The sequence below is a fragment of the Podarcis erhardii genome (assembly GCF_964252035.2).
Source record: "Podarcis erhardii genome assembly, chromosome: 9".
Classification (NCBI taxonomy): domain Eukaryota; kingdom Metazoa; phylum Chordata; class Lepidosauria; order Squamata; family Lacertidae; genus Podarcis; species Podarcis erhardii.
Genome location: NC_138512.1, coordinates 43245387 through 43264216, shown reverse-complemented (window position 1 = coordinate 43264216; position 18830 = coordinate 43245387). Strand labels below are relative to the sequence as shown.

The 18830-nt window shown below is 44.0% G+C and overlaps 2 protein-coding genes across 7 annotated transcripts in view; both read left to right on the top strand.

Annotated features, from left to right (window-relative positions):
- Positions 1-4096: 4096 nt before the first annotated feature.
- MMAA (metabolism of cobalamin associated A) lies at positions 4097-12259 on the top strand. 4 transcript variants are annotated; one of them, XM_081875410.1, is made up of 7 exons: positions 4097-4214; positions 5770-6238; positions 7837-7959; positions 8568-8738; positions 9649-9734; positions 10901-11050; positions 11883-12259. In XM_081875410.1, exons 2-7 carry the CDS (start codon positions 5806-5808, stop codon positions 12168-12170), a joined length of 1251 nt encoding a protein of 416 aa, XP_081731536.1. In that variant the 5' UTR covers positions 4097-4214; positions 5770-5805; the 3' UTR covers positions 12171-12259. The 4 variants fall into 4 exon arrangements, with proteins under 4 accessions (XP_081731536.1, XP_081731538.1, XP_081731539.1 ...); XM_081875411.1 differs by lacking the exon at positions 4097-4214 and adding an exon at positions 4249-4356; XM_081875412.1 differs by lacking the exon at positions 7837-7959.
- A 2119-nt stretch (positions 12260-14378) lies between these two features.
- LOC309349465 (uncharacterized protein C4orf51 homolog) overlaps positions 14379-18830 on the top strand; it is a 29482-nt gene continuing 25030 nt past the window's right edge. For 2 of the 3 annotated variants that reach the window (XM_081875510.1, XM_081875509.1), the window contains exon 1: positions 14379-15299. In XM_081875510.1, coding sequence (XP_081731636.1) covers positions 15061-15299 — 239 coding nt within the window. In that variant the 5' untranslated portion in view covers positions 14379-15060. The remainder of the gene's footprint in view (positions 15300-18830) is intronic. The other variant, XM_081875508.1, reaches the window with a different exon arrangement.

The following is an 18830-nucleotide window of genomic DNA, read 5'->3' as shown; positions in this document are numbered from 1 at the left end:
AATATAACATCATATAGGACGGGCAAGTGATGTTATATAAGTATAGGCTGTGTACTCCTAGTGGAGAGTTGAGCCCCTGTGAATTCAGGGCAACTTACTTCTAAGTAATTAGGACTTAGGCTGCATAGGACTGGGCTGTAAAGTATTGGCCAAACACTGATCTGTTTAGAGCTGTGGTTAGCCTCAAAGTGATCTGTCTGGAGACTAACCACAACCCCAAACAGTTTGATAAGATTTAGAATGAGGTGGAGCAGCAGTAAACTTCCTCCTTCATACTTCTCAGTACTTTGATCACCTCTCCCTGTCCCAAGCCAGTCCATGGCTAGTGCAGCGAAAATCAGGGAAGCGTGTACGTGTGTGACAATGGGGATCAGTTGGCCAATGCACTGTTTTTCTAAATGTGCTGGTTGACACAGCCAGTGCTGGCTCCAGGTGTTGTGGGGGTCTCATGCATGATGCCCACGGTGTGTTCCTTCTAGGAGCCTGCTTCCGTGCTGGTTGACACAGCCAGTGCTGGCTCCAGGTGTTGTGGGGGTCTCATGCATGATGCCCACGGTGTGTTCCTTCTAGGGACCTGCTTCCTTGCCCCTGTCCCCACTGCCAGTTGCCCTCTCCCTCTGGGCCCATTACTGCTTAGAAGGAGAGGGCAAGGCAAGTGAAGCCTGTTGCTCATTTTCCTTGCTCTCATCACCCTTCCTGTTGCTCTCCCTGACTCCTTGGAAAGATTAGGGGATCAGTTAAAAGGAAGTGAAACTTGAAAGTCAATTAAAATCTCTTTAGGATGCCTGGAGTTCATTTAAAACCACAATAATAGAACCTGAAAGTAAATGAATACTAATGATTAGGAAAGTGACATGTAACCCAAAGAGGATGCCAATGTGATTAATATAAGATTTAAAGGAGCTGTAAAAGACTGCAGGTTGCCCACCCCTCAAGTAGACACACAGGCCCTTATTCTGATCCAGCAGGGCTCTCTCTATTTTCTTACGCCTTTAGGGAATTTGTGGTTACTTTCACCAGGATTGAAATCAGTGCAAATTTACTCATTATTCTAAACTGTGGTGATGAGATCTACAATTTAGGACAGTTCCATTTTATATTGTAAGTGGGATTCAACTGTGCCATTAGAGTGGATCTCGAGCTCTTGCACAACAAAACAGCTTCCAGTTAAAATAAAATGGACTTTTCAGGGTTAAGGAAAATGTGGGCTAAATTGGTTGATGTGAAATCATAGAACTTCCTGGCAGATCAGAATGCTCAATAAACTGCTGGCATCATATAACCTCCTTGCAAGCAAATCAGACTGAACACTTAATACACAAGTGATGTGGAAGAAACCTTAGTTGCCTTCCCATAATTGTTAATCCTCTTCTTCATGCCACTGTTTACCTTCCATGTTCTAAGACTTGGATTGCAGAGCTCTGTAATAATAGGGAGACACCAGCTGCCCATCCCTGGTTTTTGAACCTCAACCTCATTTAGGGGTTGGCACCAGACACAGAGATAATAACAGGAGCTAGTTTATAACCTCCCCCTCCTAATTCACAATATGTAGATATTAACAGGGACTGATATTTTCTGCCCCCATTGCAGCTACAATAGGGGGCTATTGCAGAACCTGGAATAGCTCAGTTGGTAATGGATGAGACTCAGTTTCAGGGTTGTGGGTTCAAGCCCCATATTGGGCAAAAGATTCATTGCATTGCAAGGAGTTGGACTAGATCAGTCTTTCCCAAACATTTTCTGACTGTGGCCCCCTTCCGACCTTGTTTCCTTCCTGTGCCCCCATAGGTGTTAAAAATCAATACAGATCTGAGGTTCTGCCCCCCAACAAAAGCCTGTCCCCTAACAAAAATCCTGGCTACACCCATGCCCCCCATTATACCAGTAGAAAGGCAGCTATTTAAATGTTGTGTTTGTAAATAGAACATGTTTTATTTATAATCTTATAATTTATACAAAATACAATTACATAAAATGATTGGAACATAATGAAATATTGGTGAAGCAGAAGAACATAGATTCATGGAGCTGGAAAGGACCTCAGGAGTCATCATTCTAGTGCAACCCCCTGCAATGTAGGAAACTCAGCTAAAGCATCCATGACAGATTACCATCCAACCTCTGGTTAGAAACCTCCAAGGTAGGAGAGTCCAGAACCTCCCAAGGAAGATCCATCTTCCATGTATTATACAAAATAAACAACACTTATTTGACCTAAGTTAATAGACACAGAGGGGGAAACCTACAGATACATCCAAAAGGCACCTAGGGAGTTCTGTATATAGGAGAATTTTAAAAAACAAGTGGTCCTCACTGACCTGGTGCAAAAAGATATTGTCATGCAGAAGAGCCCTAGCTGCTTAGATAAAACACTATAGCCCAGAGGTTTTCAGCCTTTTTGAGTCCACAGCTCCCTTGACAAACTACATTCTTTTTGCAGCACTCCTGTTGGGCTCATGAACCCAGTTATGTCACCCCCTGCCTGCACAGTTGGCAGCCTCTCACCCTTTTTTGAACAAACTCTCTTAAGTGTTTCCTCAACCTCCTGGCCTCTCCCCTCTACTTGGGAGCCCTCTGGGCAGCAGCTGGTGCTGCCCCTGGTCTCTGAGCTACCTCTAAAGAGAGGGGTGCCTCCTCACACTGCCCCACAGGTGCCTGGGAAGAGGATGCCCCCAGCCTTAGTGGCCCAATGGCTAAATGTGAGGACAGCACCTTACCTTGGGCGCTTCTGGACCTGCATGGGGGCCACTCAGGGGAGGCACTGCACACGGCAAGCACAAGAAAGGCCAGTGTGGTGCCTGCCTGCCTGCCTGGCCTCCCACTTGTCTTTCCATTCCCAAGAGCAAGGGCTGGTGAACTGGCTGGCTGGGCTCCCTCACTCACCCACTTGCTTACTCTGAGGCAGCCACTGCTTCTGGCAACCAGCACCCCCTGGCCAGCCCCCGAGGCACCATTCGCCTGCGGAGCTTGAAGCCAGGGCTGCTGCAACAAACAGCTACGCAAGCCTTTGGGAGGCAGAGATGCAAGAGGGCATCAGAGGAAGGGAGGGAAACAAAGAGGGACAGAGGACATTGCTGTCTGCGGCACCCCTCATTCAAGGAACCCCGGGGTGCCACGGCACACTGGCTGAAAACCACTGCTATAGCCCCTCACACCCTTACCTGGGAGTAAGTCCCACTGAACTCGGGGCAGCTTTCTTCTGAGCAGAGATTTTTTTAATAGATGCAATGCAATAATAGTAATAATTTATTATTTATACCCCGCCCATCTGACTGGGTTTCCCCAGCCACTCTGGGCAGCTTCCAACCAAATATCAAAAACAACACAGCGTCAAACATTAAAAACTTCCCTAAACAGGGGTGCCTTCAGGTGTCTTTTAAAAGTGAGATAGTTGTTTATTTCCTTGACATCTGATGGGAGAGCGTTCCCCAGGGCGGGGGCCACTACTGAGAAGGCCCTCTGCCTGGTTCCCTGTAACCTCACTTCTCGCAGCGAGGGAAGCACCCAAAGGCCCTCGGCGCTGGGCCTCAGTGTCCGGGCTGGGTGATGGGGGTGGAGACGCTCCAGACGACCCCGCTTGGCTAGGCGCTGGGGTGGACAGCAACCCTGGACTACTCTGCAGTATTGTTGTGAGCCACTCTATGTCCTTCTCATGAAATATGGGCATAAATATCTCGGATTTCACCTTCCATCTGCAACAAGGGATCGGTATTCTTAGGAGGCTGCAGGACGCTTCTGTCCCTCCCTCCCGAAGAACCGCTTTGCCAGCATTTAATGTATTTATTCATCAACCAAGGAATATATAAGCGTGATGAAATAAGCAAATACTTGCAAGGCAATTAAAAAACACACACACCCAACTAAAGGACCTTTGCTTTCACCCTTTGTGCGCGGAGGTGAAAGGACTGCGTTTGCCCCCGCTGTAAGAAAGAGACAGGTTCGCGTCTCTCCGCAGACACAACCACCGCCGTCGGAAACTTTTTTCAAACTCCAACGGACACGGCTGCCTTCGACTGCGCCTGCGTGGAAGCAGTTCCAGTTTCCCTTTGCAACGCCCCCGCCCCGCCCCCGCAGCTGCCCGGTTTCTACGCAGGCGCAGTTGGCAGACATAGTCACGGAGCAGCTGGGCAGGGCGGGGTCAAGGCTGGAGGAGGTTGCGGTTCAAGTTGCGTGCTGCTTTGCGTCCTCTGGCGTATCCCGGATGTGAAAAGGTTCGGAGCAGCGGGGTCATTTCCTTGTTGTGGTGCGGGCGGGAGCGTGTTTGCTAGTCGACCCGCGTCCGCCTGGGCTTCGTGGACCGCCAGTTTGGTGGACCCCGGCGGCGCTGCATTCGCGTTGCCTATTTAGAAACAGGTCTCTGTCCTTTCACGGTCTCTGTCCTTTCACGGTGCTTAAACGCAAACCATCTTAGGTAGCAATAAAACCAGTGCAGGATGGTGGGGGGTACAGGGTTTGCAGTGGTTTGAGAGGCCACCCTGTGCACACCTACCTGGGGGTTAAGCCCCACGGGAGCCCAAATAAACATGACAAGGGTTGTGCTCTTGGAAGTGTATGCAGCTATAAATTACCAGTTATCTGTATTTAAGTGTTCAGCGTGACCTAATTTGGGAGAACATATATGGGAGAGGGTCTCCTCCCCTTCTCTCACCCCCCCCCCCGAGAATTAAACTATAATATTGCTGGACTGTAACAATGTTACTTGGGGCCTAGGTTTTTTTTTTTAATAAAAAAGGTCACTCAGCTCCTTCACTTCAGAAGGCAGCATATCATTTAACTGGAATGCTTAAATGTGGATTTTAGTCTACTGTTGGTTTTATCTCTCACAGTAGGTTATAGAAGAAATTTTAAGTTGTCTATATTGTCGGATAGAAGTGTGGTTAACTGATAAAGCCCTTACTAATCTGTACTTTTCTTTCAAAAAAACAATTACCACCGTCAGTGTTGTGCGTCAGATTGCCTTGTAATATAAGATAAGTGTCTGCGTATGTTAGAATGTTTAGTCTGTTTTAGAATTCTGATAAGTGTTGATTCAGCAATGTTTCCTTGCTTTCATTCAGTAATGTTCCCTTGATTTCAGTAGAGCTTACTTCCAAGTAAGCATTTTGACCTAAAACATTTTCTGAGTGGTAAATAAAAAGAATTACTGTACTATTACAGTACTACATTGGAATATGAGAATCAATAGGAGTAGGAAGGTGGGACTAATACATACACCCACAATACCTGAATATGGAAGAGAGCCCTCTGTGTACACAAGAGTACTGTTTTATTGTAGAAATTCAAATATCACAATGTAATAGGAAGCATCCATTGGGTTCAGTTAACGGGTGTGCAGGTTGGTCATTCTGAGAACATAAAGTGCCCTGCTGAATCAGACTAAAGGCCTCTCTAATTGAGTATCCTGTTTCTCAGAGTGGCCAACCAGAGTGTTAGGGTTGTTCAAATGAATACATTAACTTTCAGTTTAAAGTTCACCTCAACAGGGGCAATAACCTGTGGTTCCTTTACCAGGGAATGTTGTGGAGAACTTAATTTGTCATTTCCTATCGTTCTGCAATTTGTTGCAAGACTGTTATAAAATTGAAATCTCTGGCACTAAGGTTTTCCTGATATTTATCTTCTTTAAGCGTCTAAGTATATTATGTGGAGTTAGAAGCCAAGGGGGTGTCGAACCCTTTCCCTACGTACCTCTTCACTGCTTCAAATACACTTCATGAATACACTTTAAAAATGTGGAATTACCAAGCATTTTTCTTCTCCTATTAGGTTTCCAAAAAACGGATTTCTCTGAATCAAGACAAAATGAATGGATCATCACTGCTGCTGCGATTTCCACTCTGTTTTCTTCAGAGAAGGTTTCCTAATAGTCTTGACTGTTTCTGCTGGAGGTCCAGCCCTGGATCTGCTTTTTCATGTGTCCAACAGCTGAATTCATTGCAACAGTGTTTTTCAAGGAGGATGATATCTTCAAAGGGCTTGAACACTGGCCTCTGTTATCCAGCAGTGTTGGAACATCAGACACGAGAGCTCTCTGACCAGGAACAGAGACTTCTAGACAAATTGTACAATGGATTAATTCAAGGACACAGGGCCTGCCTGGCGGAAGCCATTACTCTTGTAGAATCCACACACAGCAGGAAGAAGGAGATTGCACAGGTGCTCCTTCAGAAGGTACTATCCTACCACAGAGAACAAGAACAGTTAAATAAAGGAAAGCCACTAGCCTTTAGAGTGGGTCAGTTCTCTTTTGTTGTGCAGTTATTGCTGTTTTGATGATTTAATGTGTCTTCACTTGTCAGTTGTTAAAGAAATACAGTTTAATTAATTCTAAAATTAAAAGGAATTCTAACCTATTAGCTTATGATTGGTTGTGATATGTCACACTAACTATGCATTGCTGAATGCCTCTGTTATAAAGCTTGTCCCCTATGGAATATGTTTAGTTCAGTGAATGTCATCCCCAAAGTCCCATTACTTTTAACGTGCCACTAAAATTGCTCCCTATGAACTGTCTCATTTTCTTATGAATATTCTGCCAGCACAGTGCATCAGCTGTTGTTTTTAATTGGAGCAAAATAATTTACTTAACCAGTATGAAACATGCTTGTATATGACATTCCTTTCTTGTAGGTTAGGGAAAATAGTCAACAAATCAGAAGGTGGGCTGCTATGGGAAGAGTTAAGTGATTCCTTCTAGAGATGGAAGTTACCATGTGGAATGTGAATTTTCTTTAAAAAGAAAACCATGACATGTATGTTGTCCAATAACAAAATTATGGGAAAATTTATAACTTTGGAGGGAAGAGTTGTGGTCAAGAATTAAGAGTGAAGCAGAGATTATTGGTATCTATCTGGTACATTATCTGGGTTTAGGAAGGTTTATTTTCAGGATTTTTATTTTATGTGTTGGGACATTCTTATACTACCTTTCACATCAGTCTCAACGTGGCGTACAAATTTTTTAAAAGCCAAGTACAATAATAAAAGCATAATGCAATACAATACAAGCTACATGCAACTAAAATTGGAAATGAATAAATTAAATCCCATATTGGAATAAGATGTCCATAGAGGCCTCAGGAGTTGCCAGTCTCTCAACAATAATGGTGCCTGCCTAAGTTTGAGGGAAGGAGGTGCCACCACAGTGAAGACTCCTCCCTTGCTCATTGCCTTCTGAAGCTCTGTAAGCACTGGTGGTCCCTCCAGGAGGTCCTCACCAAAAAAGCATTGTGACCCGGAAACTACAACTAATCCAGAATGCGGCAGCTAGACTGGTGACTGGGAGCGGCCACCGAGATCATATAACACCGGTCCTGAAATACCTACATTGGCTCTCAGTATGTTTCCAAGCACAATTCAAAGTGTTGGTGCTGACCTTTAAAGCCCTAAACGGCCTCGGCCCAGTATACCTGAAGGTGCGTCTCCACCCCCAACGTTCTGCCTGGACACCAAGGTCCAGCTCCGAGGGCCTTCTGGCGGTTCCCTCACTGCGAGAAGTGAGGTTACAGGGAACAAGGCAGAGGGCCTTCTTGGTGGTGGTGCCCGCCCTGTGAAATGCCCTCCCATCAGATGTCAAGGAAATAAACAACTATCTCACTTTTAGAAGACATCTGAAGGCAGGCCTGTTTAGGGAAGTTTTTAATGTTTAATGTTTTATTCTTGTTTTTAATCTGTTGGGAGCTGCCCAGAGTGGCTGGGGAAACCTAGCCAGATGGGCAGGGTATAAATAATAAAGTATTATTATTATTAGGCCATGTTCATAGTAAGGAGACAGACTTGCACTCAGAGCTGTGATTGTACATTAGAACAAAGGATCTTTATATTCCTACTTAGGATTGTCTGGACCTCCTGGTGCTGGGAAATCAACATTTATTGAATGCTTTGGGAAAATGCTCACTGAAAGAGGACACAAAGTGTCTGTCTTGGCAGTGGACCCATCCTCTAGCACCAGTGGTGGTGAGTATGTGTGAATGCATTACTTATCACTCATGCTTCTTGCCAGTTGTAGGGACATAGATTGGGCAGCAAGCCTGTGTAGGCTTACCTGGGAGAAAGCGCTATGGAAAATGGTGGGGCTTTACATCTGAGTGGGTTGGTTTCACTCTGTCAGTTAATGGCTGTTCTTTAATTATGTGACTTGCCTCATCTTGAAAGCTCAGCAACAGTCGTAACGAAGTTGGAAAGCAGACATAAGATTAATTGACAGTATTATGGATGCTGGCTTTTATTCTAAAGACCATGAACGGAAGGAAGTTAACAGAAGAAAACTTTCCGATCCCTCCCCCCTGCAGCTTCCTGCTCTCCTGAAAAAGTAGGGCTGGAGGGGGGGGACGCTTTGTGGACAGTCTGCAATGTGGTACAAGGGCCCCTGGGAGGGGGGGAATCACCCAAAACTGGGTGAAGGAACTTAGCACACAATAGTTCTCTTTGAAGGACTGTTCTTTGCAGTCTAGTTCTCATCAAAGAATAAGTCTGCATTTAATGGAGACATGGGTAAATGTTTTGAATGGCTAGACTGTTATGAAACTCTTCCCCCCTTTTCTTTCTTTTGTTCAATGCTTCAGGCTCACTCTTGGGTGATAAGACGAGAATGACCGAGTTGTCGAGAGATATGAATGCTTACATCAGGCCCTCTCCAACCAGAGGAACGCTAGGAGGTGTAACGCGGACCACGAACGAAGCCATTCTGCTGTGTGAAGGAGGAGGCTATGACATAGTTCTTGTAGAAACAGTAGGTCAGTGAAATGTCATTCCATTCTATGCAGTCTGCAGCATGGCTTCTTCCATGGTGACACAGCTTGGTAGTTCTGCTTTGCATTGTGGCCCTGCTGAGCCAAGAAGAGAGAGACAACCCAAGTCATAGGTGCAGCGGAATCAGTGCTACTTTGTGATAAAATGGGTGAGGAACTGAATCTGGTCAGTGGGCCATATCCTCATCTTCACACTTTGGCAGGCCAATTTTGACAACTGGGTGGTATCGCAATGTCATCAGGTGATCATTTCAAGCACCAGCTGATAATCAGCTGATAGTTGGCACTTGAGAAAAGCTGCGCATAGGGCTTTTCAGGTACCACTGCTTAGCAGTCCCTGCACACCCCCTTTTATCCAACCCCACTTTTACCTGCCTCACTCCTGACGTCGTATATTTTGTCAGGTGTAGGGCAGGTTAGTGTGGCTTGGCTGAAACTGCCTTAGAGGGCAAATGGGGAGGCCTGGCAGGCCTAATTAGGCATGTGGGTCAGAGGTTCCTCACCCCTTTGATAAAATATTGCTAGAAAAACTGCAACCATGCTGCTCCATCAATACAGTCCAGTGCAACTGAGCCTGTTTGTACAACTCTTCAGGAAGAATATCCCCCAGGGGACTATAATTACTCGGCCTAGGCAAGAAGGGATTTAATACAGCCGAGCTCCATAATGTGGATTGACTTATTCCCATTCCTTAATTTGCTTGAACTTTTAGGATGTGCATGCAAACATTTGTTTTACTGCTACTCTCATAAGCCTCAGTTGTTGAAGTCTCTCAGATTCCCTTCTTCCCTCCTCTGGTAGTGTCGTACCCTGGTATTATTATTATTATTATTATCATTATTATTTGTCATTGTATCTCCAAAGTGACTGGTCAGTTTCTGCTCTTGATCCTCAGGTGTGGGTCAGTCGGAGTTTGCTGTTGCTGATATGGTTGATATGTTTGTATTGCTACTGCCACCAGCAGGAGGTGACGAGCTGCAGGTAATAATGCTACATTTGGCAGAAGTCTGAACTTCATATAGATCATAACTGTAGGAGGTCTTCCTGAGTCATCCTGAGCTACCAGAACTGGACCAGCAAAACATTTTTGAATTTTGACATAGCCGGTTTTTGCTAGCAATCCTTATGCCTCCTAAAAAGCTGTTATAATACAGATGGGCAATAACAAAATAAAAAAATTCCTTCCAGTAGCACCTTAAAGACCAACTGAGTTAGTTCTAGGTATGAGCTTTCGTGTGCATGCACACTTCTTCAGAAGTTCTGAAGAAGTGTGCATGCACACGAAAGCTCATACCTAGAACTAACTCAGTTGGTCTTTAAGGTGCTACTGGAAGGAATTTTTTTATTTTGTTTTGACCATGGCAGACCAACACGGCTACCTATCTGTAGATGGGCAATAGTTCATTATTTTTATTACAGTGGTACCTCGGGTTACAGACGCTTCAGGTTACAGTCTCTGCTAACCCAGAAATAGTACCTCGGGTTAAGAACTTTGCTTCAGGATGAGAACAGAAATCGTGCGGTGGCGGCGCGGCAGCAGTAGGAGGCCTCATTAGCTAAAGTGGTACCTCAGGTTAAGAACAGTTTCAGGTTAAGAAGTGACCTCTAGAACAAATTAAGTTCTTAACCCGAGGTTCCACTGTAATGCTTTTGTGTATGCTTAGGAGACAGAGTGTTTTCCAATTGTATTTTGCTTGTCCTCTGAACAAACCTGCAAAGACATGAAACTCTTGATCTCATTTTATAGGAGTGCAACTCGGGCTAAGAGCTATTTCTGTCTGGCAAGGTTGAAATCCTATAATGGCTTTAAAATGATAACTCTACTTTTGTTTTTGGAAACCTTTGCTAGCATGCATTAGAATTAATTCTTTTACCGTCAGATGTTTATATACACCTGAATGTTTGAATGTTTCATATTAGACATGTGAACTTAGTGGTCTAAACAATCAGGGAATCCTTTTAAAAGCTTGTGGAGGCTCTTTCTGCCCCTCTTCATTTATCTAGTCCTCAGGGTGTTACTGGGAATGGCAATTAAAAATCTAGTTGTTCTGTTTTAAAAATGATCTTTGGGTATTTGAGGGAGATATTAATTGGTTATAGACAGTGTCTCTGAGATTTCTGTTATTTTCTTTCCTTGTTCTGTTCAGGGTATCAAGCGAGGTATAATTGAGATGGCTGATCTTGTTGCTGTAACCAAAGCTGACGGAGATCTAGTTGTACCGGCACGGAGAATTCAAGCAGAATACGTCAGTGCTCTGAAATTACTCCGTAAGCGCTCAAAGGTTTGGAGCCCAAAGGTTGGTACATCCAAAATAATCCTTTCCTCTTCTTTTCAGCCAGGAAAAAATACGAGACACAGGTGAGGAAAGATAATGCTATAGAAATTACTACACTAGGCACAGTACTAGCTTAAACTGCCTGGTTCTTCAAGTACCAAAGTTTTCTTCCACATTTGGTACTGCAACAAAGGCACCTGTGTAAGCTTAGCAGTCATGCAGTAAGAGGTTCTTCTGTTCATCGGGAACTGGCTAAGTAAGGAGAAGCAGAGAGCAGGAACAGAGGACAATTCTCACAATGAAGGGATGTAGAAAGTTGAGCCCTCCCAGGTTCAGTTTTGGGAGATGTGCTTTTTGAAAGGTTACTTCAAAAGGCAAAGGGATAATGTCTTTGAAGGTTACTGGGAAACTACAACTAATTCAGAATATGGCAGCTAGACTGGTGACTGGGAGCGGTCACTGGGACCATATAACACCGGTCCTAAAAGATCTCAATTGGCTCTTAGTATGTTTCCAAGCACAATTCAAAGTGTTGGTGCTGACCTTTAAAGCCCTGTTTTGGATCCAAAAGTAGCTCATAACTTTCTTGGTGTTGGACCATACAAAGCTACTCTATCGGTTAACTAGCTTGTCTACATTGGCCTGCCCAAGATTAGTTCCATAGCATAAAAACTTGCTTAGATGTACAGCATTCAGTTCTGGATTTTCAGGTTCTTTCTTTAAAGGCAGCTCTTGCCTGTTGCGGTTTGAATCTGGTTTTATAGAATATAAGTTACTAAGGACTAATATTTAGGTCAATACTAATAGCCTTAATTTGTCCTGCATCTTGAAAAAAACCTTCTCAATCCGATAGGTAATACGAATCTCTGCCAAAACTGGAGAAGGCATCTCTGACATATGGGATAAGATGACAGAATTCCGAGACCTCATGCTTACAAGCAGCGAGTTGATGACCAAACGAAGGAGACAGCAAAAAGTATGGATGTGGAATGTAATCCAAGAAAGTATGCTGGATCATTTCCGGAGTCACTTGGCAGTGAGAGATCAGATTCCACTTCTGGAAGAAAAGGTTGTCAGTGGAATTCTCTCTCCAGGGCTGGCTGCGGATCTATTGCTCAAAGCTTTTAAAGAAAGATCTTAACATTCACCTTTGTGCATGACCTGATTTTCACCAATTACCTGTACATTACAAACAGTTTCCTAAGGCATAAATTGTTCTACTTCAGTGAATCTGCACACTTTTACCTGGTAACAAAAATGTTCTGTAAATGGAACTCAATCCTCTTTATTTACAGCATGTTTAAAGGTATGCAGTTGTAATGGTACACAAGTGCTTTACTGTCAGTTCAGATTTCTTCCTAATCTGCAGAGGGTGCTAGGGAGAATATCAGCAGTGAGCACAGTCATGTCTTAATATTTGCCTCAGTTATCAGCACTTGCCCAATGATCTTCATTGGTTGAAACTTCCAACTGCTTGAACTTTATTAATTACAATGTACCATTAAAAGGGTAAGAGTGAATTAGACATTGGTTTATTTTTAATAAGTTTAATTTAGAAGTCCTTAATTCTGTTTATACAGCAACTCAGAGATAATATGGATTAAAAGAGGATGGCGAATCTTTGTGTGCATAACAGGGACATAATGCTTTTTGCAAGCCAACTTATTGTACAACCATGTTAGTCCTTGAGTTTCACCCTAAGATCTGTTAACAGCAGCATGATGATGCATAACTACTGTTGCACCAGTGTGTTGCAAACCCATGAACCTCAATTCCTTCTGCCCCAGATGGCATGCACAGGGTCCATTTGTGTCATGAGGGTGAACATGTGGGTCTTCATTCATGCTTAGGTTGCAATCCTATACCTGTATATTTGAGAACGTGCCTCACTGATAGCAAAGGTTGCTCCTGCGGAGTAAGCATGCATAAGATCAGTCTACTTATGCTGCATGCATGCTGACCCTGATTCTTCAGTCTAGAATTACTCTTGTTCCTGCTGATGTATTTTAGTGCCAAGAACCAAGGTTTCAGTGCCTCAGATTAGTTATAAAAAAGGAGACCATGGAGAAGAACCTCAAACAATGCAAGCTAGTGATGATCTTCAACTGGGATAAAATAACAAGCTCTAAAGCACATTATTTTCCTGATAGTTAACTGCTAGCTACTGCACTGCATACATAAAAACTCATTTTTCTCCTTCAAGTTCAGGAGCTTGAACGATCCATTGTTTGGCTGTTATATTGTCAGTGTTGCTCTTATAAGGAAGTTCCTCTCCCTCCACTCCCGGCTATATCTAATCTACACTGGACCTTTCTAAATCCATTACTTCCTGTAACACAAGCTGGGCTAGCCTTTAATACGTCTAGCCCTCCTGCGTATTGCTTCCTTATTTCTGTAGTGCTGCCACATACACTCTCTTCCTTTCTAATCCTTTGCTCGTGTTCTTTCACCTCCCATCTTGCTTTGCGTGTTTATTTTCATTTTGTACTCTTGTTTCCCATGCTGTACTAAAGTAAATAAGGCCATTCTCAAAACCCCCCAAAAAGCACAACCATATTATTACATGTTTGGTTCATTTATTTTAATTTTTTTACAGTAGTGGTACAGTAGAACACCTTTGTGAAAATGTAACCAGATAATATCTGTTGAAAAGCAACCCATTTTTTCCTTTCCTTTTGGGACTGGATGGAAAAGGATGGTTTAGTAAAACCAAAGTTGTGTGCTGTCTTTAATCCAGTGCCTGAGAAGCCGCTATTTGGTGGAGGGAAGGAAGACTAGAGATGGTGATGGTGTCAAAATCATCACCACCAACACTTTCTATCTTTCACACATACTCCCTCCCCGCCCCCCACTTTCTCTCACACATACTTCCTCTAACCCCCCAACATCCCACACAGCAAAAGGGAGTATTCATTCATTGTATTTTTCTGCAGCTGCTGGGAAAATAAACCTCCAGCAAATTGGAAGCTCCTACTGTTAAACCACAGAGCCTAGGACTTACCGATCAGAAGGTCGGCAGTTCGATCCCTGCGACGGGGTGAGCTCCCATTGCTCGGTCTCTGCTCCTGCCCACCTAGCAGTTCAAAAGCACGTCAAAGTGCAAGTAGATAAATAGGTACCACTCCGGCGGGAAGGTAAACGGCGTTTCTGTGCGCTGCTCTGGTTTGCCAGAAGCGGTTTAGTCATGCTGGCCACATGACCCGGAAGCTGTACGCCGGCTCCCTCGGCCAATAAAGCGAGATGAGTGCCGCAACCCCAGAGTCGGTCATGACTGGTCAGGGGTCCCTTTACCTTTTACTGTTATCATAGAGCTGGAAGGTTCCCCAAGGGTCATCTAGTCCATCCCCCCTGGAATCTTTTGCACAGCGTGGAACTCGAACCCACAACCCTGAGCTTAAGAGTCTCATGCTCCCATCAACTGAGTTATGCTAGCTATCCAATGGGAAATGTTCCCCCTGTGCTTAGTTGCTGTGTGAGAAGAGACAGGATGGCAGGATGTGGGCCCAAACCAACCCATAAGCCAGACATTCCTCCACTCCTGCCTTGGGGGCTAAAGTGGGGAGCCCAATCCAAACTGGTGATAGTGAGTAGGGAGCTGGGAGCAGTGGCAACCCCAAATTAACTACCTGCTGGGAGTGGAAGACACTATCTGAGGAGGTGGTAAAACGGGGCGTCGGCGACAAAGAAACCCACAGCGCCATTGAACGTGGTGGGCTTTAGAGCACGATCCTATTCACATTTCCTTGTGAGCAGGTCAACACGCTCTCTGAAGCCTGTGCTGAATATCGGTTATTCTTTGAAACTCTTTTGCCCCTCTGCCTTTTTTTATTATCTGATGTACACAGTGCTTCTGATTCCAGGACCTGTTGCTTAGCAACCTTTATGAACCAGAGCAAGGCCTTTCTCTCCCCCTCCACTTCCTCTAAGTAGGCCGGGCCACACAAGCAAGTCAAGTTACTGAAACCAGCAGGGAGAAAGAATTGCTTAAAAGTTATGTAATATTGCAGTTTGGCTTTGAAGGAGGCCTCCACATGGCCAAGTATGTGTTCTTGGCTCCCGGGCTGACGCTGCCCTTCAGCCCTCTTTCTTCTGAAGCTTTCAAAGAGATCAAACGCCATGCAGGCCGAGCCTGGGAACAGCACACCCAAGAAGACGCCAGCTGCTCCACCACCTATTCTGGGGCTTATAGAAATAAAAACCTGGATGGCTCCGCATATTGCCACGTCACCCCCTCCTCTCCTACCAGGATCCACAAGCCTCATCCTCCAGAGTAAGCATTTTCTTACAGGGAGGTCAAAGCTGGCCCATGAAGAAAGGGCAGGGGGAAGATGATGAAAGCAAGAATCGTCGTCTTGACAGTGCCATCTTCTGCCTGTCTACTCACAAGTAAATCCTGCTAAGTTGAATGGGACTTGTTCCCTTTTAAAGGGGTGGTGGTACTCAGGCCGTAAAAAGTATTGGACTGGCACTGGTAAAAGTGATCGTCCGTAAAACTTCAAGCCAAAGATTTCTTGCACAAAACTGCAGATAACTGGCTGTCATGAAACTGGCCTTTGACACCCTAATAGTTGGGCCTAACCGGTTTTGTGTGTGTGTGTGTGTGTGTGTGTGTGTGTGTGTGTGTGTATAAAGAAAGCAAAAATGCTCCCATCAGGCAGGTAGCTAAATCTAGAAGGGTGTGGAAAGGATGAGCAACTAACCTTGGGCTTTGATATCCCTCCCTTTGACATGTTTGGTTGTTTGTTTGTCCTGAATCTGTGCTCCTTGCTATACAGCTCTGGATCCAATTAGTGCTGTCTGAAAGCAAACATGGAACTCTTAGATACACATCCTGAAAAACAGCTGGTTGGTTGCTGAGATACAAAGCACATTACCTCACAAAAACGATTTAACGTCAGTGAGATAAATATGGATTAACATCATACAGCTAACAAGGTCTTATTTGTCATTCGAGGCTTAAGAATACCGGGTGAAAGTTTATGAGTCAGTGTTATATTGTTAGGTGTCAGTGAGTCAATTTTTGCTGGTGTTCAAATGGATGCTTAAGGCAGCATTTTACTTGTCTTGGCCACATGATCTTGTTAATTCGTTGAAAATGTTTGTCATATATCACTAGAATATAGTTTTTCTTCAACCTAGTGATTGTATTTGAGGCTCTCAGATTCACTGGGATAGCACTGAGATCTGTGGCAGTTTTATTTTTAAATCCTATTTTTGTTTTGTCCAACTTTCATCTTGCACTGAAGAATTATGTGAAAGCTTTCATCCTAGATCCTGAACATTAGCAGGTTTGGTAAAAAAACAACAGGCCTGTCCCTATTTGAGCATTATTTGGCTGTTAATCAACCTTTTCCCTATTTGAATAGACCCACAAACATTTGAATCTGTATCTGAGAAGCAACTTTAATCTCTCCCATTCATCCCAGTAGGCGTTTCCTTTTGTGGTTGTCCCCAGCTTCTAATTTGTTGATTCTCTTCTGTTGACTAAGTACCAAGAGAGCATGCATGCACATCCTGAGTGTGCCCATACTAGCTAGTGGTCCTTCATTCTACTATCCAAGCCTGACCATCAAGCCTAACCAGTTTGACGCTCTGCAGAAAGCACCAATCAAGGGCAGTAAAAAAATGTCATCCAACAGCAAGAGCTTTTTCTGCAGATTTGAATTATGTGCATTCATGTGCATTGCAAAAATCTGTAAGTATTTGAAAGGGTTCTCACTTGCTGCTTATGGTCCTGTGTCTAAAGTAATTGTGTGCAAGTAGTAATGCGGGAAGAGATGGTTAATGGAATGGCACCAACTGTATAATGAGAAGGCCTTGAGAAAATTGTGTGCATCATTTATAGTTAATGATAGATGGTAGAAAGACTTGCAGTGCATCTTATGCTTATAATAACAAATCTAGCAGTTGTGGAATATATTTAAACAAGCAAGCAGTGAAGCAATCCTCAAATCTTGGAAGATCCTGGGTGGTCAGCTTAAGAGTCGTGCTTTGATATCCTTTCTTGTTAGTAAGAATAGAGTTAATTCTGTGTGTGTGTGTTGTTGTTTTTTAAATTTTATGTACATGCTGTCAGTAAGGAGAAAATGATCTCATTGTTTATGCCAAATTTCATCTTATAATGAAAAACAGCTGCTCATATTTGCTATATGACAGATCAGAAAATAGGAGTTGTGCCCATCAGCGAAAATACGGTTTAAACAGACACATAGATGAGCTTGGGGTCTCAGTTGTGGCAGCCTATAGCATCATAGTTCCTGTAAGCTAAACTTCTGTCCCATACAGACCATTAGCAAATCCTGAAATGGCACAAGGGAGAAAACAGGCCTGATTCGTATGTTATGAGTGTGGCATTGCAGCTGCCTGGATCCAATGCTGCTCTGGAAATGCTTGTATAAGAGAGTCATGTAGGAGAGGCAGCTCCTGTGAGGAACTTTCTCCATAACAGCCCTGCACCTGCCTGAGGGCTGGTCCATTGGTATTTGCCCTTTCTGTACAATTCCACTGTTTCAGTGTAGAGTCATTTGTTTTATTTAGATATCCTTCTCTTCATTAGAAATTCCCAGAATGGCTCTCCTGATTGTAAAAGAAAGATGACAATGATCAAAGCAAGGCAAATAATTACAAACTGAAAGAGCACCATGGTCAGATCAAACAACAGACCACCATAGCTTGGGATAATTTTTTAAATAGCTTTCAATCTGACACGTCAGGAAGCCAGGTGATGTACGTTTTGAAGGCAGGGATGTAGAACCTCCAGTCAGATCATAGAAATAATAATAATAATAATAATAATAATAATAATAATAATAATAATACCCCACCCATCTGGCTGGGTTTCCCCAGCCACTCTGGGCAGCTTACAGCACATAAAAAGATGTAGAACATTAGGCATTAAAAATTTCCCGATACAGGGCTGCCTTCAGATGCCTTCTAAAAATCAGATAGTTGTTTATTACCTTGACATCTGATGGGAGGGCGTTCCAGAGGGTGGATGCTCCTACCGAGAAGGCCCTGTGCCTGGTTCCCTGAAACCTCACATGTCACAGTGAGGGAACTGTCAGAAGTCCTTTGGTGCTGAACCTCAGTGTCTGGGCTGAACGATGGAGGTGGAGATGCTCCTTCAGGTATACTGGGCTGAGGCCGTTTAGGGCTTTAAAGGTCAGCACCAACACTTTGAACTGTGCTCGGAAACGTACTGGGAGCCAATGAAGATCTTTCAGGACCGGTGTTAAATGAAGCATGCACCACTCCGGCGAGACAGTCTAATAATAGAATTGTAGAGTAGAAAGGGACTCCGAGCACAATATAATCCAACCTGAATCTAGAAACAAACCACTCTTGTTTTGGGGTGCATTATTTTGTTTCTCTGTGCTTATCATTTTTTTACCTTTATTACAGCCGCAGGGGTTTCAGAAGTGGTCCTGGCCTCTGGACCTCTGAGAGGGTCTGCCACTGTAAACACTCCTGTTGTACATAGTTAAGTTTCCTTAATTTTGGAACACTATAGTTTCACAGACCTCTCCAGGGAGATGGCACAGCACTGTAGCCATACCGATCCTTCCAAACCTAAGAAAAACCCCTGTATTGCTAGGGTGTGACCAGAGGGAGTGTGTGTGTGTGTGTGTGTGTGCGCGCGCACGCACACAGAATTCACCGCTCCTCTATAAACTGCCTTTATAAGCTTTTAAGATAAATAGGAATGGATGTTACTGCTGCAATGGAGCAGCAGTGACGCCCTGCCCCTTGTCGCCTACTGCACTAGTTAAAAGTATCTCAAGCTGCGGTGAACTCCATATAT

Excerpts from the sequence above, each read along its gene's own strand:
- MMAA (XM_081875410.1), top strand. The coding sequence starts at position 5,806 with ATGAATGGATCATCACTGCTGCTGCGATTTCCACTCTGTTTTCTTCAG. Across the intron at positions 7,960-8,567 it reads ATCCTCTAGCACCAGTGGTG|GCTCACTCTTGGGTGATAAG; the intron begins GTGAGTATGTGT and ends TCAATGCTTCAG. Across the intron at positions 9,735-10,900 it reads CAGGAGGTGACGAGCTGCAG|GGTATCAAGCGAGGTATAAT; the intron begins GTAATAATGCTA and ends TGTTCTGTTCAG.